This window comes from Lissotriton vulgaris, chromosome 1_1 (genome assembly GCF_964263255.1).
Source record: "Lissotriton vulgaris chromosome 1_1, aLisVul1.2, whole genome shotgun sequence".
Taxonomy (NCBI): domain Eukaryota; kingdom Metazoa; phylum Chordata; class Amphibia; order Caudata; family Salamandridae; genus Lissotriton; species Lissotriton vulgaris.
The window spans coordinates 2133337345-2133364210 of record NC_141685.1 but is presented as its reverse complement, the minus strand read 5'-3'; the positions used below and the strand labels follow the sequence as shown (position 1 = coordinate 2133364210).

Sequence of the window (26866 nt, the reverse complement as noted above, 5' to 3'; positions counted from 1 at the left end):
TTTGCTGGGTATGATGCATTCTCTTTCCCATTTGACCCATTAATATTACTCCGCCATCTTGGAGTGGGAAGTCTTTGTATTCTCTGATGGGAAGAGGTACTGTCTTGGAATGTGAAGGACACTAACATTGGGTTTCCAAATCCTTTTGTTATGCTTATGGAGGCTGATATGTTCGTGAAAACTGTGAGACTTCATTATAACCTGGAGTTTGGGAATATATGACTGCCGTAGCTTCCCTTGAAGCTACTTTTCATTTAGTAGCATTTGCGTTTCAAAACACGGAGTTCCCTATTCTCAATTACAAACAGGGTGCAGGAGCAGGTGCCAGATAATATGCTTCTCTGTGGCCTGCACAATGGTATGAGTCACAGAGAGCAGATCTGTTGCCCCCAGCTCTGTGCCCCGCTTGCAAAAAGGGCACAGGCTGGAGGCAGATCTGGGCTTTTTTTTAACCATTAAAGGTAGACTGGCCAAAACAAGAGAGGATTGTGCTTTCATTCACCAGAACATCACGTTTTTATTATTATCTATCCAAAATAACATAGCAAGATATTTAAAAAAATAATATTGTGAAGGTGAGCATAGGTAATTATTTACTATCCTTAACTCTACATATATTTGCCTTGATGATATTTCTTTTCAAGTATGCAGATGTGAAGCGCTAGGTGGCGCCGGACTGCGATGGCTGCCCTGGCGTAAAGCTCCCGCCGATCCGGGCGGAATTTCACTTATAATCCTCATCCTGACACCGCATTGAACCCCGGAACCACCGCCAACCGGGAGCGGACACTCTGCTGCGGCCGCTGCCCGACTTCTGGGCCGCTGCTTGGAGAAATGAGCCCGTAGCACACCGCGGGACGAGGCGGCGGCGGACATCCTGCATACCCTGGAAGCCTGCTTGAGCCTAGAGAACTACGCAAGGCCGAGGCTTCATAGGCCTGGATGCGACGCGGACGGAAGTTTAGTGAGGGGGAGTGGCGCAGCTTGCAGCACCCAGAGAGAAACCCCCTCCCCGCTGTCAAGCCGCCCTGTGAAGGACACTAGCTGGCAAAGGCAGATTGCTGCCATCACGAGAGAGTCTCAGTGGTGGCATACAGAGACTGCGGAGAGGCGGAGTAGGCCCCTAAGACTGGTCTGGAGGAGCTGCGTAAGGACCGTGACTAGGGACAGGTGGGGGCCCCAACAACTGGTGAGGCACGTAGAACATTTGCAGCTGCACGGGAACGGCAGTAGAGCTGCCACAAACGGAGGGGACGCGACGTGTGAGAGGGGTGCCGCCAATTTACCGCAGCCCGGATATCTGCATGGTTGAGCTGTGGCGGGCGCGTTCTAGCCTGCTTATTGAAGAGGGGCAGCTTCATACTCGCGCCTTGGGCTGGACGACTGCGCACATCACCCAGCCACCTGCGACATTACACCCCTGCCGCCCATCCAGAGGCTTGAGGATCGAAAAGTGATGCCCCCCTAGGTGGTACTGATCCCTGCTGCCATACCTGATGCGAGCATGGGCGCATGGGAGTGCGCCATATTGAGAACTGCTGGAGCCCTAAAGCCCTAATGTGATCTCAGCCTGCTACAGACCCCTGAGGCTGGCTCGGATCTGTGCTGCTGTGGGGGTTACCTTGACCACCCTCTTGCTGTTAGGAGGACACACTGAGACGCTACTGAGAACAACGAGGGGAAACCAGTTAACGCCGACCCCTCTGGTACAAGCTACTGCAATCGTTCTGACGGCGGCCAACGTCAGGCCGGGAACACCCTCTCACTATGTGGAAATCAGAACCCAAGCAATCAAAGCTCCCCTTCGATACCCGGAAAACGCCCGGCACCTCTTCTAAGGAGCAAAGCACTGAGGACCCTCCGGAGACTAGAGAGGAGGGGTGGAAGGCCCTGCTGGTGGGGATGCAGCAGAGCCTCACCTCCATTGACAACAAAATCGACTCCATGAACACCAGGCTGGACAGTGTCGTGGCTAAATTGAATAACCATGAAGAGAGACTGAAGGAGGCGGAACATCGGGTGTGAGACTTGGAGGACGGAGCAGGTTCTAGCAAGCAGCACATGCTGCAAATGGACAAACTTCTCAAGGTCATAGCTGATAAGAAAGAGGAGTTGGAAGCCCATTCAAGAAGAAATAATGTACGCATGCTAGGCCTTGCCGAGACAACCAATACGGGGAGGCTAGAAGACTTTATGGAACGGCTCCTGGCCGACCTGTTTGGAAGGGACTCATTCTCGGCCCACATGGTCATCGAGCGGGCTCATAGATCATTGGCGAAACGCCCCACTCCAGGTGCCCCCCCGCGCCCAGTGATAATGCGATTCTTAAATTACAGGGACAGAGACACTGTGCTACGACTGGCACGCGAGAAAGGGGAGGTGCGGTATGAAAACACAACCCTATCCTTCTATCCCGTCTTCACTCAGCAGGTGCAAGACTCCCGGCGCTAATTCATGGCGGTGAAAAAGAAACTGCAAACCCAAGGCATCCAGTATGCTATGCTACACCCCACGAGGCTACGGATCCATCATCAAGGGGCGCCACACATCTTTAACACACCTCAGCAGGCGGAGAAATTCCTCAAGCACGACAGGCGTTCATCTTCCAGGGAGGAGGCTGCGCAACGGTATTCGCGATCTCACTCACCACTTTCGGAGCCTAGCTGACGGCAGCGGCCTGCATGGATCGTGGCATCTGGCGACGCTGTTACTGGACCTATACTGGACGCTCTGCGGATTTGTGATGTATAACACTCAATAATTACCATGGTGGCATAATAGCCCGCCTGTACGCTCACCTCCATCTCTTCAGACCGACCCCCTGAGGCCCAGGAGGTTGCGGATGGGTGCGATAGAGAGGTCGAGTGTCATAGGCGGGGGCACCTAGTGGCCCCCAAGCGAGGGCATTCCCCCTGTTGTAGTTTTTAACATGGTTCACAAGTTAGGAGCACAATGGCTCTTGTTTAGGAAAGTTCTTTGGGGGGAGGCGGGTCGCTTATTCCTGGCAAGTTGGGTTAGTCGGAGTGGGAGTTGGAGGGTGGGGTGGGATGGGAGAAAGAGTGATGAGAGTGAATGGCGAGAGTCGTAGAGATGAGTGTGACCACGATCAGCTGCAGAATGCTCAGTACGATAGTCATGACTGATGACCACAATGATAAGACAGCACTACACATTATCTCATGGAATGTAAGAGGACTAAATGACCCCAGGAAACGTAGGCAGGTACTGGGCTACTTGGACCGCCACCATGTCCATGTGGCCCTCCTACAGGAGACTCATCTTGCGCAGGGAAATACCCCCAGGTTTGCATCGCACTGGGCATCACATAGATGCGTCACATCCTACTCCAATTATTCCAGGGGGGTGGCCATACTTATTAAACATGGGGTTTGGTTTGTCAAGGGCGGGGGGAATCGGATCCCGAAGGAAGGTATTGCCTGCTATGGGGCAGGCTCAACTCACACAACGTGATCTTCGCAAACTATTATGGGCCTAACGTAGATGATACTCATGCACTTCTCACATTAAGAGTCAAGATACTCACGCTTGGGCATAGGTATGTGTTCAAGGAAGGGGACTTTAACACAGTAGTGAATCCTGGCATGGACAGGTCAACGGCCACTGCTGCGCTCTACATCACATCTCAACGCACGTTGCAGGACATCGTAGATACAGACTATTTGTTAGATATGTGGTGCTACCTACACCCAACAGTGCAGGAAGGGACTCACCACTCCACTGTACACAACACCTGGGCCAGACTGGACTATTTATTTGTTTCCACGGGCATGGCACATTGGGTAGATAAGGCGATTCACCTAGCTAAAACATTCTCGGATCACTCCCCGGTGATGGTCACAGTGAAGACCCGGTGGACCTGCCCCCCTATGTTAACTGGAGACTCAACTCCCTGCACTTGCAAGATGCAGTATTCAAAGCAGAAATAGAGCAGGAGATAAAGGACTTCCTTCCCAGGAATACGGATCTGTAGCTAGTTTGACAACTGTGTGGGAGGCATTTAAAGTGACCGTCCGGGGTTGGTGTATCTCCATGGGGGAGGCACACTGAAGGACCTTAGGCGGACTCTGACCACACTGGAGAATGAGCTGAAGGGGCTGGAGAGGGAATAGCAGGGGGGGAGGAGTCGGGCACCTTGAAAGCTAGTCTGCGGGAGAAATTATCAGAGTATGGAGAAGCTGCCGAAAGGGAATGCAAATTCCGGGGGAAGCATTGTACTGCCCGAATATATGGGGAGGGAGACAGACCCGGGCAGTCGCTCGCAGGAGCAATTAGACCCCCCAGATTTAGAAACTATATCACCAAGTTACGGAACGGGCAGGGGGTCATCTGTAGGAATCTCCCGGACCAAATGACTACCCTTACGGAGTATTACCAAAAGCTGTACACGTCGCAGAGACAACACAAGCTGAACCTTAGGGAATACTTCGAGGACGTTGCCCTAGCCTGGCTTGGGGACATGCAACGTAAATTCCTGGCTCTCGACCTAGAAGTTGATGAGATCACAGAAGCTATAATGGGCATGAAGTCGGGGAAAGTCCCGGGGTCTGACGGAATCCACACTGACTTCTACAAGACATACGTCTCCGTTCTTGTGCCCATTCTTAAAGCGGTATTTTATGAAGCACTGGAAGAAGGTGCCCTCCCTGACACCATGAGAGAAGCCCAGATCTTATCTCTGCTCAAACCTGGAAACCCCCCCGACCAATTCGACTCTTACCGTCCCCTATCCCTCCTCAACAGTGACACTAAAATATTAGCGAAAGTCCTAGCAACTAGATTGAACCTCCTCCTAGTGCGATTAGTGTTACTGGACCAGGCAGGCTTTGTGCCAAATCGAGCCACTACCCACAATCTACCTACTCTCCTAGCAGTCATCCAGGACATAGACCCGAATTGTGCTGCGGTGGCTGTCTTTCTTGACGCCACCAAGGCGTTTGATTCAGTTGAATGGGACTACGTGATGGGCACTCTAACGTACATGGGGATGTCGGAACCGTTCCTAAACTGGATCACACTGCTTTACACAGCACCGTGTGCCAGGGTGCTGCTCACTGGGTCACGCTCGAATGCCTTCCCTATAACTAGGGGGACGAGGCAGGGATGTCCCCTGTCGCCAGTCCTATTTGCAATATCAGTTGAATCTCTGGCGGCTAAGTTAAGACAACACCACAATCATAGGGGCCTAATCTATCCCTCCAGGCAAGTGTTGGTGTCCCTTTACGCAGATGACATTACCTTATACATCCACAAACCGCCGGATAACCTAAACCCGGTCTTGAGGGAAATCACTAAGTTCGGAGCCATAGCAGGGGTACAAATAAACTGGGGCAAGTCTGCAATCTTCCCCCTTACTGACCACACTCCCCGACATCCCCTGGACTACCCATTAGTGTGGGAAGGAGATGATTTTAAATAACTAGGCATTTATATTACCAGGGATAAAGATGCCTTGATGAGAACGAACTACGGACGGGCCATGACTAAAGTGACAGACAATATCACGAGCTGGCTGAAACTCCCCCTTTCAATGGCAGGAAGGGTGTCGCTTATAAAGATGGTCATCGTTCCAAAATTCTTATATTTATTCATCAATATTCCCTATCACCCAGGGGCTCACTTTTTCAAAACTCTACGAACACAGTTAATCCGGCTAATATGGGGGGGAAAACAAGCATGACTGAAGCTAGACACCCTTACTCTGCTGTATCGCTATGGGGGTTTCGATGTGCCGGACTTTGAACAATACTATCATAGTGCGCAGGCGCACTTCGCCGTGTACTGGTTTCATCCCCCCCTACATGCCCCACCTCGCGGTGGAGGGTGGACATATGGCTCCAGTCCCCCCACGGGCTACCTGTTTGTACCATATAAGGAGAGGGACAGAGACCCTTCCACTGTTGACTGCACCGCCAAGGCGTGGGATTGGTTGGCACGTGCCGAGGGAGTACCCCAGCTATATTCCCCCAGAATACCACTAGGTGGCTGCCCCCTGTTGCCAGTCACAACGGAAAAGATCTTATTAACTAGGCTACACTATGAGACTTGGGGTGACCTATATCTCGAGGGGGAATTCCGGACCAAAGACCAGTTTTTCGGGGAGAACCCGCACTCCTTTATGGACCTCTTCCTTTACACTAGGCTTAGGCAGTGCGTCCGGGCCAAGACACAGGATTTCCCGAAGGAGCCGGCAACCTTTACATCCCTCCACTTGCTGCCCCAGAAGGACGTCCCTGCGCATGTCACTTCCACATTGTATGCGCGGGTCCGCACTGCCCTGCCAAACTCACCAGTGAGAGCTAGGGAAGAATGGGATAAAGACCTTGACGACCCACTCACAGACGAACAATGGGAGCTAGCGTGCCTGCAGACTGAAATAGTATCGGGCAGTAGCAAGCTGCGACTAATACATTTTAAATTTTTGCACAGATTGTACCACACGCCAGCGCGGCTATATAAGCTCCATGTACGAGACGATGACAGGTGCTCTAGGTGTGGTCAGAGTTTGCAGACTTCATACATCTAGCATAGTACTGCCCCCAAGTTGCGGAATATTGGAGGGAGGTTTTTTCTGGACTGGCGGACATGTTGGGGACCCCGATAACACTACACCCCGCCACAACCCTACTGGGCCTAGTTGCGGACATCCACACACCACATCGCAAAATCCTGCTTATGGGCATCCTTCTAGCCAGAAGACAGGTGGCATGCAGGTGGGGTAGGGGCAGAGCGCCTAAATTCAAGGGATGGATACAGGACATGACCACTTGGCAGGAATACTTACATGTATATGCAGAACAATTGCCGCTGAAATCTAGGCCAAGAGATATCTGGGGCCCCTTGATAACTTATCTCGCAGGCCAAAATGTTGGGGAGGATACTGCTGGCAATGTAACGGAGGCTGACTCATGGAATGCCTGAGATGCAAGATTGCTGGATGATCTGAGGGGGATACAGAGGCATGGGTGGGGGACGGTGGGGAGAGGGCTCTTAGAGCAACTTGGAGAACTCCACTGTTTATAGTTGAGAGCGGCTTCTAACTGAAGGACTGTGCCTTGGATATAAGCGGTCTGGACTCATATTGGACTGCATTGATATGACTCTCGCATGTTATGACAATTTACTTCAGAAAGGAATCGCGGGGTGGGAGGGAGGGATGGGGTGGACGGGGAGACGGGGATACTACATGTAAGACTGGATGCATGTACTTTATTTTATTGATGTCGCTCCCCCTCTGTTGACCTGATGGTCTTGTGTTACATCTTGGAAAATGTTAATAAACAAATAATTTAAAAAAATACAATAAAACAAAAGTATGCAGATGTGGAGTTAAGAATAGTAAATCTATGCTTGCCTATATATTCTTACCTTCACAATATTGTGATAGTCGATATTTAGTCTATAATATTTTGACTGGACAATTTCTGTTCTATTTTTTGACATACATCCCTACCACCTTTACCATTGCCACCAACACTGCCACCATTCCCACCGGTGCCATCATCAACAAAGATTACTAGGGCCACAGTAATCACTACGTCAACCATTTCCGCTTCTTTACCTTCTACACTTGTCACTGCGGTAACTCTTTCTTTTACTGTCTACAACATCTACATATATAGACAACATTATAGATTCATCTAGACTAGTGTAAAAGGCTAGACTCTTTGTTAGTAGAGACCCCACAGGCTTCCTATCAGTCTGAGGTGCTACTGGACTCAGTTCCTCACACTGGCCTACCATCTCGATTTCTCACACGTCGTTTCTCGAAAAAGTCAGACTTGATTGTATCGTCTTTGCATAGACACCAGCAGCATCAACCGCACCATGGCAAGGCATTTCATACAAATCATTACTATTTCAAAACAAAATGCTGTGCCCAAACATCACCATGCAAGCTCTAATTAATACTAGATCTGCCCAGTTGCATGGTTCTGTGATTGCAGAGGTTATCAGGCCGACAACCTTGGCAAATAGTTCACCACAGAAATATGGTTCTCTAACTCTTCTGCACCTAATGACTTTGACACCTTAGAACAAAGATAGACTGTCCAAAACAAGAGGGAAGCATGCTATCATTCACAAGGATAAATAGGTATGTAGCACAGCAGTATGATCCTCCTTTGAACTGTTATCAGAATTTATAAAGCCTACTCAGAACATTGAAACAGTCTACCATCTGCCAGGTCATAACTCTTTCTTTCCTGACCAAAGTAATGACCTTATCACGTTCATGTTAATGCACTACTCTACCACTATTTTCTTGGCAGACATTAACATATTTCTTAAACATTGTCAAAAACATATCACTTCCAAGTTAGTGGAAATATTCTTCCCCATGGCTTCAAACAACTCACTTCTCAACCAACTCACAACAAAGGAAATATCCTTTATCTGTCCATCTTTCCTCATGATGTCATTTTTTGTTTTGTTTGTTTTTTTAAAATATTTTTTATTGATTTTCAACCCAAACATAACCCCCCCATACAAGGCCCTTTTTCACCAGGGGCACTTTGCTGGATACATTGTTCTTCCTCATGATGTCATCAACCTTATAAAACTCATTAGGCTAGAGTACAGGCCACCTTACCCTTCCCCCTAAAATCTTCAGGTAAGCAGTCAAATTAAATCAATGAAGATCATGGTACAATCTCTATATGATAAAATGTATGTCCCATAAAAACTTTCTAATCTCTTCACATTAGACATGTATACCTTCCAATCGACTGACAATCTGTCTAACCACTATAAGACATTGTCATTGAACAATATGAACAAGCCAGTACCACTTTTAAATCTGCCAATGAAAAAACCTTCCAGCACCTGGTACACTAGTGAAGTTAACATCAGCAAATGAATTACGGGAATAAGCAAAAAACGTTGTAGAAATTGGGACCATATGAATCATTCTAGGGCTTAAGCTAGAGATGGAGACTCACAAAGACCTAACACTCCAGACCAAAGCAAAATATTTCAAAGGCCAGATTAGTAATGCTGCTGTCGACCCAAACTACTATTCCCAATGGTCAACCATAGTGTCACCTCTTGTCAAAAACCCAACATCCCTGTGCAATCAATTGTCATCATCAAGATTGTCAATTCTTTTGACCAGGAAACTTCAAATGTACACAAAAACTAAAAGCCCCACAAACTACCTCATGCATAATATTTACACCAAAATCTATCACCAAGTGGCAAACCTTCAACCAACTTGATCTCCAATCCCTATTCTGAATCACCAGAGCCTCAAAGCCTTTGTCCTATGTTGGTGATCCCAAACCAGCTAGTTTCATTAAGGTATGTGCTCCCTTTGATTCTCAAGATAGTCAATTTACCTTTTGGAGAAGAACATCCCCCTCATTGCTAAAATTAGGATAGATCATTCCCCTTCTTGAGGAACCCAACCGCCACTCTCTGGACTTCCAACACTTCAGATCAGTCTCCAAACTTACTTTCGTGTGTAATATCATACAAAAAGCAGTCTCAATACCTCTCCTGGGACACATATCTACAATCAGTCTTGTGTTTATAAATTCTGGTTCCAACCAAAATGTAGCACTAAAACTGCAATTTCTATGACACTAGATGAGATTTGCAAAGTTTTGAATGAAGAGAGTTCTTTCCTCCTGGTTCTGCTGCATTTAACACTTTAGACCATGAAACACTTCTCAACATACTGTACATCAAAATATGAGAGGAAGGTCAAGTGCTGAAATACTTCTCTGCCTTCCAATGTGTTCAAGTGGAATCTTTAATATTGCCTACTATATTGCTAAAAATGTTGCTAGACCAAGTGTACAACATTATCTGCCTATTAAATCTACACATGGAACCATTGGACAAAATGATTCAGGAAAAGTGCATCAACATACATAAGTATGTAGATGAAAACTAAGTTTGCTTGGAAATGCTGTAGCGTCCTTCCCAGTCCTGGAACATGTAAATGATGACATCACACACAGAGCTTGGTATTACACATCTTTATTCCTCTGTGTGTGACCATTAAGTGAACATTCTACAGCATGAATTATATCCCCACACCCAAGCACTTATGCCACTGTTCTATGGAGTCCATCAGGGACTCACAAGACATTACATCTTCCCCTTTGTTAAATACAAAGTAGAAACATATATACATCACAACTCTTCAATACGTCGTCTTGGTTGCTCGAATCACTTGCCCAGATCTAGTGCCTGTAAGGCTGCAGAGATACAGGAGTAGTGTCCATGACTGGCACTGGTGACAGGGACAGTGACACAGTCATTGAGCTCTCCACATTCTCAGGTGGATAAGTCTCACTTCTGACATCTGGAGTTGGCGAATGTCGATGCAGGTGCTTGAAATGATGGACTTTCCAGGATGGTGAGCAGTCACCATGTGTTCTGTACCAGTTACAGCCCTCAATGGGTCAACATCAAAAGGAGCATCAGACTTGCATTTCAGTTTCTGCCTGGCAATAACACTGTCTCCTCTTTTGAACCCAGTGCTCCTAGTACAGCGGCGCCTCTTCACATATGTTTTCATTTTTCATTTGTGAGATGGCTCAGTAATATGAAGTTTATCAATGTCAATAGAAGTTTCAACGGTCCATTGTAGCAACTTGGTTCCTACGGCTCTCCCACACATTAAGGTGGCAGGCCTTTCACCTGTGGTAGAAAGTGGAGTTGGCCTGTATCCAAAAGCATAGACTGAAAAACTGATTTGAGGTCAAGCTTTTCTAGTGCTGCAGTCTTCTTGTCTAGTCTTCTTGAGAGTGCTCATGAACCTCTCGACAACACCATTCGCTTGTGGCCATAGAGGTGTGCTTTTCTGATGCTTGACATTCAGATGAGTGAGGAAATATTTACATTTTCGACTATTGAAAGGAGTGCCATTGTCAGATTTCAAAATCGAAGGAACATTCTGTGTTGCAAAAATACTGTCAAATCTTATAGTGACTCTGTCACAAGTAGTTGATGACAGATCCTCTACAAGGGGGAAATGGGAGTATTCATCAACAATGACAAGTAGATGATGTCCATTTTCAATGGGCCCAAAGAAATCAAATGCAATCTTTTCCCATGCATGCTTTGGGAGATCAGACAAGTTTAACGGATTTGGAGAAGTTTTGGATGACAAGCAGTTGCCCAAATGACAGGCCCTTAATTCCTTTTCAACTCTTTCATCAAGACGGGGGAACCACACTCGGTCCCGCAGCGCTCATTTGGTAGCAACAATTCATGTGCCAGTTCAATGACTTGTTGGGTCAGACTCTCAGGTATGACAATTCTCGCTCCTCGTAAGATGATGCCTTCTGAAGTGACTGGAAGTTCTTCCTGCACATTTTTGAATTTCTGGTATTTTAGGTCATCATTAAGCGGTTATGTATATTTTCTTCAATACTGCTGTGCAATAATGTCTTTGAGCATTAGCAATTCTCGGTCTGCTCTCATAGCAGCACTGATTTGTTCTACCGATATGGCAGAAGGTGTACTGGATTTCACAAAGAAGTTAACATAAGCATCAGCCGCTTCAGAAGTGGTGCCTTGACCGGGTATTAGTACATTTTATGTTATGTTATCTGGTATTTATAAAGCTTGCGGCTACTCCCAAGAGTGTCCCTACACTAGAAGAAAAGAAGACCACATAACAGCAAACAGTACGTCCCCCCACAGCAGAAATCGATCAGATCCTAGTGTTGGAAAAGTCATGTTTTAGTTTCCTCCTGAAATTAAGGAGGTCCGGTGCCTGTCTAAGAGGGAGAGGTAGGCTATTCCATAGCTGAGAGGCCACCACTTGGAAGGATCTTCCCCCTCCATGAGAGAGAAGGACCTTCAGAGTAGAGGTCAAGAACTGAGCAGAGGACCTCAAAGTACGTTGAAGTATATAGAGTTGAAATCTTGCCCTAAGGTAGGGGGCTCCAATCTTATGAAAGGCTTTGAAGACCAAGACTAGCGCTTTGAAATGGATTCTTTTCCGCACCGGAAGCCAATGTAGGGGAGACAGAAGATGGGTCATGTGAGCCCTGTCAAAGATGGCCCTGGCCGCCACATTCTGGATCACCTGCTAGTTGGCGAAGTAAATGATCAGGGTGGTCCAAGTACAGGGAGTTCACATAGTACAGTCTCAAAACCACGAGGGCTTGGACCACTGTTTTCCTGTAAGAGACTGGGCGCAGGGGGAGAAAGTTCCTCGGCATTTCATCACCCCAAAACAGGGCCCTGCTACCGATTGGACTTGAGCCTTCATAGAGAGAGCAACATCCAATTTGACCCCCAGATTTTTTACAGTGGTAACTGAAGACGAGGGGGGAGACATGTCCTGCTGCCACCAAGTGTGCCATGCATCACATGGACGTGAGCCAAAGAAAATGATCTCAGATGTTTCAGAATTACACTTCAGTTGGTTTTGTCTAAGCCAAGAAAAAACCTCTGAAAGGCAGGTGTTGATCACATTGCCTTTGAACTCGGCACCCTTCTTGCATGTGAACAACAATTGAGTGTTTTCCGCATGCAACACTATTTTGGCACCATATTTCTCGGCTAGGAGAGCAAGACGGGCCATATACAAGTTGAACAATGTTGGGCTCAAAATTGAATCGTGTGGAACCCCAACATTCATGGGATGGATTGTGGTGGTGAAAGGCGGAGACCAGATCATTTGTGAACTGTTATTTAAGGAGGAGGTGAACCATCTCAATACCGTGCCTCCGATACCTTCCTCCTTGAGTCTTTGATATAATCTGTTGTGGGGCACGGTATCGAAGGCTGTGGAAAGGTCCAACAATACCTAAACCGCATTGCCTCCTCTATTTAGTATGGCTTTCATAGTCTCAGCAACTTCTAGCACTGCTGTTTCCATGCTTAAATTAGCTCTGAAGCCCGACTGGCTCGGGGGCAGAAGATGGTTGTCTTCCATGTAATTCGTGGTGACTGTATTGACATATTTCTCCAAGACCTTGGAGAATACAGGTAGGAGGGATATAGGCCTGTAGTTACCGGCGTCCTCAGGGTCTGCTGTGGGTTTCTTTAGGAGCGGGAGAATTTTGGCGTGTTTCCAGGTTTTGGGGCATGTGCACCTCCCGCTGGACGGTGTTCAAAATCAAGTTACTACAGGGTTAATCACTTCTGCAATGGAAGACAGTACTTTTGCTGGACAAGGATCAAATGGTGAGCGGGACTTAAGAGTTTTCATGAGTGCCAGGGATTGCTCCAAAGTAATAGCAGGAAACTTCATAAGGGAGAAATCAGTATTACAACAAGCGTCAGGGGGCAGACTAATTGCTGCCTCTAGCGCTAGCGACTGAACTTCGAAAGAATCGTGGATGATTTTAATTTTATCAGAAAAGAAACAGGGCATACGACTGGTCCAAGCGCTCATGGGTACAAACAGGCAACTGATTGCCATGGGAGAGGAGAAGCTTTTTACAATATTAAAAAGTTCTCTGCTTTTATTGCCCACCTGATCGATATTTGTGGAAAAAAAGAGTTTCTTTCCCTCGTGGACTTTCCTATAATGGTCTTTCAACGCCTGTTTATGAATGGACTAGTAAGTGGGTCTGTAATTCCTCCGCCACACTCTTTCAAGGTGTTTACACACACTTTTACTTTTCCTTAGGGCTTCCGTAAACCAAGCGGCAGTAACTCGGTTTAATTTAGCTGCCATCGGGGTGGGGGGGGTGCAAGTTCAAGGGCCCGGAGTTGTAGCCAATGCTCTAGAGAATGCACATCCCTCTCAAGATTACTGCTGAGGGGAATAGCGAAGATGCTCAGAGCGCACTGCATCGCCTCTGGCGAGATCAAATGGAAGGGCCTAAAACCGCTTGCTCGGGTTTTACTCTGAGGTTGGGGCTGATCTGGCTCCCTACACACTTTAAAACCTATCAAACAGTGGTACACCCAGGTTGAGGCGAGGGGGACATCCGTTTTGATCCGATTCGATGAGAACATCTGGTCCAGCGTGTGCCCTTTTTCATGGGTTGGAAGACAGACATAAGGGGTTAAATTAAGTATGTTGAGGGATTCACGCAACCTGTGAGAAGTATTCAGCAGGATTTTTCCTGTATGCTGCACAATTGTATAATCATATCCCTGCAGTCGCAACCCCCACCTCCCAATGCGGGGAGGTATCTTGGCTTTAGGAATACCCAAAATGGTGAGCAATGCTTGGTGATTTGTGACAACCGTGAAATGCTTCCCTTACAAGAACACATTAAAATGTTCACAAGCCCATACCACTGTGAGGTTGTGAATAGACATATTCTGTCAATGGCAAACTCCTGCAAGCATAGGCCACAATACGTCTTGGTGAATTGGGATGTCCAGTGTGCTGGGCAAGGAAGGCGCCCACGTCCACTGGGCTCACATGAACAACAACCACAGTTTTTTGCAATTTTGGATCAAAGTATACCATTTCAGCGGTGTTCTCAACTGTATGTTTGATTTACTTGAAGCTTTGTTCACAGTCACATGACCATCGAAATGGAACATTTAGTTTTGTTAAGTCTCTCAATAGGGCACTTACAGTGGCAAAGTCATGTGTATACCTTGAACTGTAACTGGCCATACCAAGGAAAGATTGAAGTATAGTTACATCTTGTGGGGCAGAAGTGGATGACAAGGGCTTTCTATTTTACTTGGATCTAGAGTTATTCCCCCATCAGAAAACATATGACTGAAAAACTTGAGCTTTGTTTTGTGAAATTCACACCTTTCTGCATTTAAAGTGAGACCTGCATAAGCAAGTATGCAACACACTTGGTTAAGAGCTTTATCATGTTCTTTCTGTGTAGCCCCAAAAACTAGTATGTCATCACTGTAATTGAAAGCATTGGTGACACGCTGTATTACGGAACAAATTACATCCTGAAACAGTTCTGCAGCTGAAGACAAGTCAAAACGTAGTCTCACTTATCTAATAGACCCAACATGAGTCGAAAAGGTAGTAATGTACCAGCAATTTTCTTTCAGTTCGAGTTGGTGATAACCTGTGTTCAAATCAACGGGGGGAAAAGACTTTAGCTCCATTGAGCTTCTTAATCATGTCAGCAAGTGCCGACTTGGATGTCATTCTCTTTCAATCACCTTTTTGCATGGCGCATATCAACGCAGATGTGAACAGCGCCTCCACTATTCTTTGACACTACCAGTATGCAAGACACCCATATCATCCGACCAGTGAATCACTCAATTATGTCATATTTCAATTATTGCAATTTGACAATTTTGTTGAGCTACAGGACGGATGTCCTAATGTATTTTTAAGATGCAATTTTTTTGTCGTGAGCTTTCCCAGTCCATGAAACAACAATGGAAACTGATTCACTATCTCATAATAGGCATTGATGTTGTAGATTACAAAAATCAGTCCATGTCAGCAGCAGTGCTGAAGCTGAGTAAACATGCACTCGATGAAGTGCCTAGCAGGGCATGAATTGATGGTTGTACTTTTATCTTTTTATGTTTCACAGTCGCTATATAAATGAACCTAGACTTTGCAGTGGTGTCAGAATATCCCACGGATATGCTTTGGTTTCTGACGGGGTTAAACAGGACATGGAGACAGTTCTTTATACTTTTTGCTAGCATAATGTTTTTCGATGAGCCACTTTCCTCAGGTAACAGAAGTGTCCCTGTTGGTGTGCCTCAGGGTCCAGCGCTAACCCCACAATGTATAACATCTGCATGACCCAGTTGGCGGCACTCGGTAAATCCTTTGGGGCCAAGATTATATCTTATGCAGACGACACTCAATTGGTCTTCTTCACAAAAGGTGAGATAATTACCTCGGATGCATTTGAACCCTGTCTTTTGGCTGTTATTCTTTGGTTTGAAATGAACCAGTTCAAATGTAACACCAACAAGATGGAGGTTCTTAGCTTTGGTCACAATTTCAATTTCAACCTGCAGGCCCACTGGCTAATAGAGGCTTCTCTGCCCAACCTGCGAGTGGACTCAGTAAAAAACCTGGGAGTCAAGTTCAATAATCAGATGACCATGTATAATCAAATCAGTACAGTGGTAGGCACGTGCTTTGCTCTCGGCAAATTACATTTTGCATCATCTTTCTGTACTACTGAGAATAACAGTGGTACTGGCATTAATTCTGTCCAGACTTGACTATGCTAACGCCCTTTATGCAGGTTTCCCAAAATACTTCCTGAAACAAATGCAGATGGTTCAAAATGTAGCTGCACACTTGATGCTTCATTTACTATGCCAAGCACTTGTCTTATCGCATTTGGGAAACCTGCATTGGATCCCTGTGAACAAGCGGATCACATTTAAGATAATTATTCTAATGCACAGAGCAATGAACCACTCTGGTTCAGTCTACTTGTCATCCAGGATACGCCGTTAGTTATCTAGGAGAACTTCTTCTTATCTGGTGGTCACTGGCCACAATTCCTATGGTCTGCCTTGCTAGATCTTCCCATTCCTGGGACCTCAGAGCTGGAATAGGCTTCCAGGAGAATTTCGACAAATGGAAGATGAGACTCTTTTCAGAAAGAAACTCAAGAAGTTGATCTTTACACTCTAGCTTCCTTTTTTCCTCCCTTTGTTTTCCTACTCTCCGTCTAGTGCTGGTACACTCTTTTTGAGTAGCTGTGCACTTAAGAAATCTTGTTAATAATTCAATCACTGTCTATTATAAAAGGTATGGAGTACCCATTTACTTTCAATGTGATTTTGTGACAGTGTTCAAATGAATATCGCACCTTAATTTGTCAGTCTAGCTTTGACCTGTATTCTTCCTTGCAAGAAGCTAATCCTACATGTGAACGCATTTTAGTGGTCAATATTGACATCGCTCACACATCGTCCTCAATGTTGCTTAACAATGACAGTGATAAACTTTTAGACGAGGAATTTGATGACCATTTGATGAGGAATTTGATGACTATTGACCTTGTTCAGTTTCTACTTGCTTACATGGTTGGAACGTCTCTGGAACTTTCTGGCATCCATTTTGTTGCCTAAACGTGATACACTTGATCTTTCCCTCGCTTTGCCAACCATTACAAAATGATTCTCTTTCCCGCAGCCTTTCCATATCTGACCAATGGCAGGACATTTACCTTCATGTGGAAAACAAAATCCACATCAAAAACACAACTACTTTTTCTTTGAAGACATTGGTCTATGGCCTTCAACCTGGTATTTCAGCTTGCTTTTCACACTGTTTCATTTTGGGCCGTTCCGGTCTCCATGTTAGCTGCTTGTCTGTCAGTCTCTTTCAGCATTCATCATTTGAAGGAATCAGAGATAACCATCTATCACTCTGAGACGCCTGGCCTCTTCATCATTGAACAAATGTAACTTGCAATGCTTGATGTGCGACTCAAGTCTTTTTACAAATTCATCCATCGTTTCACCAGGTCTCTGCCTTTCCTGACTAAAAATGTAAATTTTGTAGTCAACATTTGGCATTGGATTGAACTTGGTGTTTAACGCTTCCTTGATTGACGGTATGTCAATTCATCACTGTGTGGTATTTTCTTTATCACTTCTTTGACTCCTTCACCCACCAAATTCTTCAGATACTTAATTATCTTTTTGTCATTTGCTTCTTCCAGCTAATCAATGAAATAATCGAAAGTTTAGTTCCAGGCAGTCTGTCTGTTACCAGTATTCTTCTTTTTGGCGGGTGTCGAAAGGAGGCAGTGGTTTTAAGAAGGCAACTGCATCAAAACCTGTGGAAATTTCTGTTGAAAGCAGAGCCTGCTCATGCAGCATTGGCTGCCCACTGGTACCAACACCTCTGTTAAGCACCAGCTGTGTGCTAACATCTGGGTCGTCGCGCCCACTCCTTAATGGTGAGGCACTGTCTTTTTCTTTGGGGATTATTAGCGCTTTTGTTTCTTGCACAAGGTCTACTCTTCACCACTCTCACCTCTTTACATTGTGCCTGGTTTCTACTGTCTTTAGCGTTTTGTTATATATGAAATATTTTTCACTTTTAGTGCCTGCTTGCATTCAGTGAACACTGCCTTTGGCACTTTTCTGCACCTGATTGTCGCTGTCTATAGCCTTTTCATATGTATGAATGATGGCTCTATGGCGCATTGTCGCTTGTCTCGACTTTACCAGCAAGTTTCTAGCTGACGGCAAACAAACTTTCTGTAATGTCTATATTCTCTTCATCGGCCTGTCACTGGCCGGAGTGGTGCTTTGACATCCACATATGCCAACTGTTGAATTCCCTTCAACTGAGACACAGCTGGTATGCACAGCAGTTTGCTGAACCACAGCAAACTCTCCAGGAGAGCACTCTTGGTTCATCGGATTGCTGGATTTACTAAATCTCCTATCACGTCACTAGCTGTAGCATGTTCCCCAGCCTGGGTATGTGTAAACGATTAGACCACACACAGAGCTTGGTATTATACGTCTTTATTCCTCTGGGTGTAACCGTAAACTGAACAGTCTAAAACATGAATTCTATCCCCGCACGCAAGAACTTAGGTCACTGTTCTACGGAGTCCGCCAGGGACCATAATGGTCTCATCATCTTACAAGACATTATGTCCATTCACTCAAACATCAAATCTGATTACTTTCCTGAACCGACTAGCAACCTGGGTGAATGCCTTTTCCCTTAAGCTAAACAGAGTTCCTTCTCCTCTGTTTGAGAGAACATCCTCCTCTAGTACAAACATGGGTTGGACAGCTACTATGTCTAGGCATCTTCCCCATGTTGATTTTATCAACAAAATCACTCCTGCACTATCAATCAGAAAATAATTATGTTACCTCATATACCAAAGTGCTCCAATATGACTACATTTCAGCACAAGAAACTCAAGCTTATTAAACCACTTGCAGACTTCGGAGCCACGGTACAAGCCCTAGTTTTGTTACACCTTTATGGTGGGAATGCTATCATAGCCAGGTTCTCCAAAGCTTTCCTGGCATCTCTCAAAGTCACTTTATATGCTACTGCACGTCGTGTCAAAGGAGCAAAACAGTCAGTCCATATTACACCAATTTTTGAAAATAGATCTCACTGAGATGGCCTTGCACCTTGCTATGTCCATCTACCCAAGACGCACACTCCACACCAGGGGAGGACAGAGAAATATCATTTTCACTTTGGGCTCCAGCATATGTCCCACAGGTATACTTATGTCCTGATGAGACCATTGGTTTTAATGTGGGGTCAAAACATCGTCGACATATAATACAAACAAACTGGATGTCATCCTGTGATTCACATACATGCAAGCGACTGTGGGCCTGTTGTAATGGATAAGGAATTGTGCAGTTGTCTGCATTCTAACACACTATTGTATTTTCTTGCACTATTGCTTCACTGAGCGTTGGGTTAACTTCCTGCATGGGGGGTCCCTTCACTCCGATTTCTGCATGATATCTACAAAGTACTGCGATTTATTCTGTTCATAAAGCACTTCTTAGAACTGGAACCTGTATTATGCTTGCTCATTTTGTAAAGCGGTCTATACATAATTGAACCTTGAATGAGAACCGTGCTAACCACTGTTATTCATATATAGAGAAATGACAGCGGTCATTCCATTGACCAAAACATCAGAAACTGTCAGCTAAGTCCTCTCTTATTAAGCTCCTAAAAACTGGTATGACCTGCTAGAATAACTCTGATTTAGTTAAAACTGTTTAGCCTTCTGAAAGACTCTAAAAACCTAACTATTCAGACCCCACCAGAAACCCTGAAAATGACTATGCCCTTCCTCTTACTAGTCCTTTCCACATCCACAATCATATTTACACACAAACATCATACAACATCACACCATAAGATGCCAGCACAATCAACACCAAATGTCCACACACACACAACACCATATGGCAAGATGCCCACTGTTGTATCCTCTTATCTCCTAGTTTCCTGCTGCTCAGCCAGTGTGTATGTGATGTAATAGAATGTTGACAAGAAGATTGTTAGTATGAGTGTCAGCTGGAATGAGTCTGGCTGAGTGTGGCATACTTACCATCTTCACAGTAACTGTAACATAGTCTGAATGAACCTGTTCTTATAATCTACACTAATGGCTACTTGACTAATTACCTACGAAGGCCTTTCTTCGTTTACAAGACCCACAATGTCATAAATTTGACACAACTAACATAATTTGCCAGCAGCCCCATCATGACGCAGACCATTAATACTATTGGTAGTAGTAGACGTAGTAGTAGAACTATAGAAGCATAGCATTACCTTGCAAACAGTTTCCAAAAATTGCAGTGTGTGTACTGACCCACTAGTCTTCTAAACATTTCTGTGTTTTACAGTGCTGTGACCATTTCAACCCTTTACCTTCTGTACGTGCAAGAGGAAATCACTGAGCTGGAATCCTCCTTTGTGTAAGTCCTTCATCTTCCTTCCTTCTGTTAGCAACTAATGCTTCTGTGCAGAATGACTTGGTCCGAGTAATTGATCTCTTTGTTCTTCAATAGCACCAACACTACAAGCACCAAAATTCCAACAACACACGTTCTACATACAACGACTTCACCAGGTGGGTGGCAAACGTTTTGCTGACAAACTTTGAACTATTATGGAGTCCATGTATACAATTACTGCCAACAAACGCTACTTATAAATCTTGTCTTCCTTCACAGCCTTCAGCAAAAGCACTTCTTTGACTACCACAGCATCGGTAGTAAGGGCAATGGAGATACATTTCTGTGATATGTTGCCCTGTACGCAAATCTATTGCTGCCCTGTTCTACCAAAAAAAAGATCAATAAACGGTCTGAATATTAAGGAAGAACGTAAGTGAGATATATGAAAATGTAGGTGTCTCTGAGCCGCTACTTTATCTGATATATAATTGTAACTTACTTCAGCCTACTAATCTTTTGAGTTTCTAATGTTTTTTTGAATTTTGCATATGCTTTTATATTCTGCTTGTTTCTGATTCTTAAATTATTAATCTCTAAAATAGTCTATAATGTCTAAAGTCTAATGTCTTTTTTCCTGCCGTGCTTTCATGGCTTTATTACTTAGCCTTCTTTGTATAGTGACCAATGTTGTCATTTCTTATTTTATCTGCTTTCAAAGACGATTTTTCCTTCTGTTCACCATTAGTCTCTTACCCCTCTCGCTAAATCCTTTGATCTTTTTTGGTACTTTCAGTATTTATCTGCGATTCTTTAATCTGTTGACTATCACTTTCTTCTTTAAGCCTGATCCAATTATTAATCGCCATTGTTTTGTATTCATTCAGTCACAAGAACCCCGGTAGTGAGATGTAGCTTGAAGGCTCATATGTCAAAACATTTCTAGGAAACTAATATTTTCACACTGGGCTTTGGTAAATGGTCAGACCTCGGGCCTGATGTGTGATAAAAGTCCTGTTTGGTATTTAGAGGTATTCATGGCAGTGCCATATACTTATTTACCTGACATAAGAATTTATAAATAACGTTTTACCTTAAGCTGCTTTTCTTTTATAGTTGAGTAATTTCACAAGTAAGAGGGAAATGCGGTTTTAGGTGACATACCCCCAGATTCATCATGGCCATGTTTATCGAATTTTAAGGATTCGCTATTAAAGACTCGCAAAACGGGATGCATGTAGAAATCGCAATATTTTATGCGATTTCTACTGCTTCCTTATTTGCGATTCGCTAATTGCTAATCGCACATAAGGACACTTCAAGGAATGTTTTTTCTTGCCAAATATAGTCCTGTTCAAACCTCTCTGTAGAGCCCATAAAGCCTTCTATCAGGTTGGTCTGCTCTTTATCCAGCACGTATATTAACATTATCTTCCTCAGAGAACGTTGTGCTCAGCCAATACCAACCTCCTCACTGTTACCAAGATTAAACAAGCATTGGTAAAGCCAATATGTCTCGCCTATGCAAGAGTTTTTGGCTTTGCCAATGGATTTCAGCCATGTTGTACACCAGCAAGGCTGCGGTTCTGCATGGCTAAAAGTTAGTGGTGTAGAGCAGAGTGTTGTGGAGTGGTGTAGAGTGGAGTGATAATGATTGACATTGTGTCATGGAGTGTTGTGGAGGAAGTAAAGCGTCGTAGAGTGTCACATAGTGGAGTAAATTGGTGTGGAGTGGCATAGAGGGAGTGGCATACAGTAGAATAGAGTGGAGTAGATTGTTGTAAAGTGTCATGGAGGGAGTAGAGTGTCATAGAGTAGGGCAGCGTTGAGTGGAGGGGAGTAGAGTGGAATGGAGGGGTGTGGGGTAGAGGGACGTAGAGTATTGTAGAGTGGAGGGGTGCGGAGTGGAGTGGAGTAGAGGATCGTACAGTGAAGTGGCATAGAGTGTCTGAGAGTGGAGTGGCCTAGAAAGGAGTAGAGTGGAGTAAAGTGGAGGGGCATTGAGGGAGTTGCATAGAGCAGAGTATAGTGTTGTAGAGTAGAGTGGCCTAGAGTGGGGTACATTGTTGTAGAATGGTGTGGCGTAGAATGGAGTGGTATAGAGTGGAGTAATGTTGTAAAGTATTATGGCCTAGAGTGGGGTAGATTGTTGTTGAGTGGAATAGCATAGAGTGGAGTGGCATAGAGAGGAGTAATGTCATAGAGTAGAGTGGCATAGAGTGGCGTGGACTGTCATAGGTTGGAGTGCCATAAAGTGTCATTGTGTAGAGTGGCATAGAGTGAGTAGAGTAGTGTCTATGGAGGGGAGTGAAGTGAAGTGGCATGGAGTAGCATATAGGGAGTTCCATAGAGTGTCATAGAGTGTTGCAAAGTGGAGTGGCTTAGAGTGGTGTAGAATGTTGCAGAATGGTGGGGCATAATATGTTGTGGAGTAGAGTAGAGTGGAGTAGTGTAGAGTAGAGTAAAGTGTCATGTGGAATGTGTAGAATGCTGTGTCATACAGTGCTGTAGAGTGGAGTGACATAGAGTTTAGGGCATGGAGTGGCGTAGAGTGTCATAGAATGGAGTGGCATGTCATAGAGTAGAGTGGAGTGTTATAGAGAAGAGGGCGTACTGTAGTGTGGAGGGGCTTACAGTGCAGTGGCCTGTCATTGAGTAGAGTGGATTGACGTGTCGTAGAGTGGAGTGTCATTGAGCGGAGTTTCGTAGAGTGGCGTAGAGTAGAGGGGAGAGAAGAGGTGCAGAGTGGCATACAATGCAGTAGAGTGTTCTAGAGAAGAGTGGTATTGAGTGGCATAGAAGGTAGTAGAATGTTGTAGAGTGGAGATGCGTAGTGCAGTTTATGGTGCCACAAGGTGTGGTAGCAAACTGACATTACAAACAACACATTTTCAATTGAAATGACCATTACATTTGAACAGACATACAGTGTTACTGGTAAAACTACATAGTGCACAGACGAAAATGTTTGGAAATGGCATCTCCTAGTGTCAGTTAGTCAGTAAAACTTTATTTGGGTTATTACAACCATAAAAGTATACACTATACATTTGTAAAACTTAATAAAAACACGAAGTCTAAAAATGTGTAAAATTGTAATTCAGTCTTTTCCCGGAGGATAACTCCAACAAATTTGTTTCTAACAGTATCCTCCTGGGATGTTAAAATCACATGGGTAAACATGAGAAAACATATCTGACTAGGCCTTCCAAACAACATACATACATTAAAGTATGTCTAAAGGTCTGCCATTGCTAGACCTACGTGCAGTCTGGTACTGTCACAAAGACTGCGCAAGTACACCTACTTGCCAGTCCCTAAACCTTCCCTTAACTTCATGTTAGTCACCCCTATGGTTGGCCCAAGGGCAGGGTGCATTTTAAGCATAAGGTAGCCCAAGCCTGACAAGGTCGGCATGTCCTAATAGTGAATTACAGCCATTTTCGTTTTTCACCATTGTAAGGTTACCTGCTCTCCATCAGTTAGAATGGGCTGCCAGGATTATTAATGGTATAATCCTAGCGGGCTCGGGGAGCATGGTGCAATGTCGAGTTTGGTATCCCTGAACTCAGGGTTTAATAACGCATCAGTTTGGGTGGATGGTTTTTAGACTCTGTGTTTGAAAATAGCACTTTTAGAAAGTGGCTATTTTCTTGTCTAACTATTACTGGTTTCTGCTGGTTTGGTGTGTGTTTGACAGGAGCTGGGTGGCTCCAGAGGTCTGAATGAGTCAGTGTGGGATGAGTGGGACATTTGCATTGAGAGTAGGGGAAGAGTAGCTCCTGATAGCCTGCCCTGCCTGACACAATGCTGGCTCCACCTCCTGCCAGGCGACTGATGGCTCTGCTCCTGCCAGTGACAATACTGGCTCCACCTCCTGCTGGGTGGCTGAGGACCCTGCCCTGCACAGTGAATAGGCCAGGTGCCTCTGCCTGGCTACACCCACAACAGACCCAGGATGAGGGGAATTCCCCTGCATGGACAAAGGGATCAAAGCCAAAAAGGGGTATAAGAGAAGGACCCCTGAACCAAGAATTTAGATCACTTCTGACAAGGAAACCTGAACCAAGGACAAGAAGCCTGCTGATCCAAGGACTTGCCTACCCCTTCTGCCAGTGTGCTGTTTGCTGGGGGGAATCCTGCAGTCACTTCTTTATTTTTGCCAAGGAACCAGGAGAGAGGAACTGTGTGTGTACTCTCAAGCTTTGCTAAAGAGAATCTCCAAGGGCTGGAAGAGTGCCAGCCTCCTGTTGAAGTCACAGGGCTAAAGGACTTCATCATCTGCTAAAAGTGCTTGTTGCTGGAACCTGAAAGTCCAGCACCTCTGAAGAAACCAGCAATCCCGACGCCGACGGACGTCGCCGAATCCAGCTCGACATCGTGAGTGCAGCTCCCGTGTCCCGCATCTTCGACGCCGGCCGCCGGGCCCGATCGCTGCCAGTAGCGACGCCAGTGAGTAGCGAGTTCGGCTCCAGCTCCAAGTGACCCCGTGTCTGCTCCGCCGCTGATCGCATCAACTTCGAGCCCTCTCGACGGCGTGAGCGCTGCTCACTCTTGCAACATCATTATCGACATCGACGACGACGCCGTATCCTGCTTCGCCTCGTGAGCGCTGCTCCTGCCTGACATCTGTCGACGTCGCTGCAGATCGCCCCGACTCCGAGGCCCAATCGACGCCGAAGACGCGACGCCGGACATCTCGACGCCGCTGATCATCGTGTGCTTCGCTTTTCCAAGGTACTGTCTTGTGGGGGTCTGTGCGACTCCAAGCTCGACGTAGCGCTCCTCGCCTCGACGCCGAACCTTTGGATTAACTTTGGCTTGACGTCGTGTGTCTCCCGTGTGGGTTACGTTGTTGCCAAGAACTGTGTTTTAAAGAAGAAGAGTTGCTTTTGTTACTAAAGACTTTGTGCTAAGAAGAAACTACACTTGAACTATTATTTTTCCTTCCAAGAGTATTTATTAAGATTGTGGTATATTTTTGTTGTTATTTGGTCTTGTGCTAAGCCTTATATAAACATCCTTATTTTTATACTACTACTTTGTCGTGTCCATTTGTAGTGTATTCACTTTATTACTGTATGTGGTCATAAATGCTTAACACACTGCCTCTGAGATAAGCCTGTCTGCTTTGCCAAGCTACCAAGGGGGTGAGCAGGGGTTATCTAAGTGTGTGATCCCCTTGCTCTGACTAGAGGAGGTGAGTCCCTATTTGTCAGAAGTGTATACCTCTGCCAACTAGAGACAGCCAAGTCTAACAACGGGCCTGAAGTCTCCTTGCGTATATCAAGGGTCCTCCTACAGTCTAGTAAAACATGAGTAATATCACAGGTGGAACCTAACGTACATGTACAATTGCCATTACTATTAATCATGAGGTTTTTAACCCTGGTATTTACATAACAGGTGTTTACACCCATTCTCAGTTTTAAAACCTCTCTTCTCAATTGCTGGTTTGGCAACCTATCCAAGTACGGGTAGGGATGATCTTCTGAAATCCATATTTGGATCATATGGGACACTGATATTTTTTGCCGAAGACTCATGATCACATATATGGGACACCTCTGCTCCCAACGACCGTAGTTCTTTTTTGCCTATATTGGTGTGTCTTAGCTGGGTATCTAGTTCTATTCCTAACTTCCCATAAGCTTCCTTTAATGAGAGTCTAACTTCTCTTTAATGAGAGTCTAACTTCTATAGTGTATTGGTTGGTTTTGGTTGTATTAAAATGTTTCTTTCCAACACACTTCAGAATTGCAAGAAAATGTGCTTCATTTGTGCTTTCCAAATTCTATTATATTCTGAAATATCTTCACAGTTCATTTACAGATCTTTACATTTTGTTGTGTGCTAGCAAAAAGCCTTTCCTTTAACAACCTTAGTAGCCAGCAATCTTGTCAGCCTGACATTTTACCTCTGTCTTGAATGCACAACAAATGTGACAATATAAGAACAAAATGTAAAGGTCTGTTTACAGAAAGGGAGCACTCATGGAAGAGTAAAAGGAGTGGTGGTGAACAGGCTATTCTGCACAGGAGGGAATAACTCAAGCTAGACAGCCTAGAACAAATAAAGCCAGCAAATAGAAAGAATAAATAGCAAGCAACAGCGAGTTATAAAACATAATGCCATGTAAGCAATGGATGGGATTTATTCCCAGGGAACCTTTCAGAATGTCTCCAAGAAGTCTTTAGAAAACCAGACAGCTAAGCTGTCTGGTAGGCTTCAGCCTAAAGGTATGCACAGGAGGTGTTTATCTTTGTTTCTCTGGATCTTTTCAAGCACAAAAAAGTAAACAAGGGAGGCATTTCAAGATTGGTAGATGTGGGAAATCCACCAAAAATGAGTTGCTTTCCGAACCTCCAATTCTGCAGTTTCTCCACCTCCTTTAACCATGAGGAAACCCCTGAGTAGCCTCAGCTAGTTCTGTCTTCTGAATGCTTTAAAATGTTGCTTATCCACCACAGGGCAATAAAAAGGCTGTCCTAATCAGGGCTGGGCTTCTAATACTCTTTTTTCCAGTTCACAACTACCATGTACATCA

General features: G+C 45.0%; 1 protein-coding gene across 1 annotated transcript in view; it reads left to right on the top strand.

Moving 5' to 3' along the window:
* The window catches only part of MYRFL (myelin regulatory factor like), a 1005707-nt gene that overhangs the window by 850918 nt on the left and 127923 nt on the right, over positions 1-26866 (top strand). Inside the window, exons 17-19 of the mRNA XM_086921958.1 lie at positions 20269-20340; positions 20434-20495; positions 20599-20751. Coding sequence (XP_086778084.1) covers positions 20269-20340; positions 20434-20495; positions 20599-20751 — 287 coding nt within the window. The remainder of the gene's footprint in view (positions 1-20268; positions 20341-20433; positions 20496-20598; positions 20752-26866) is intronic.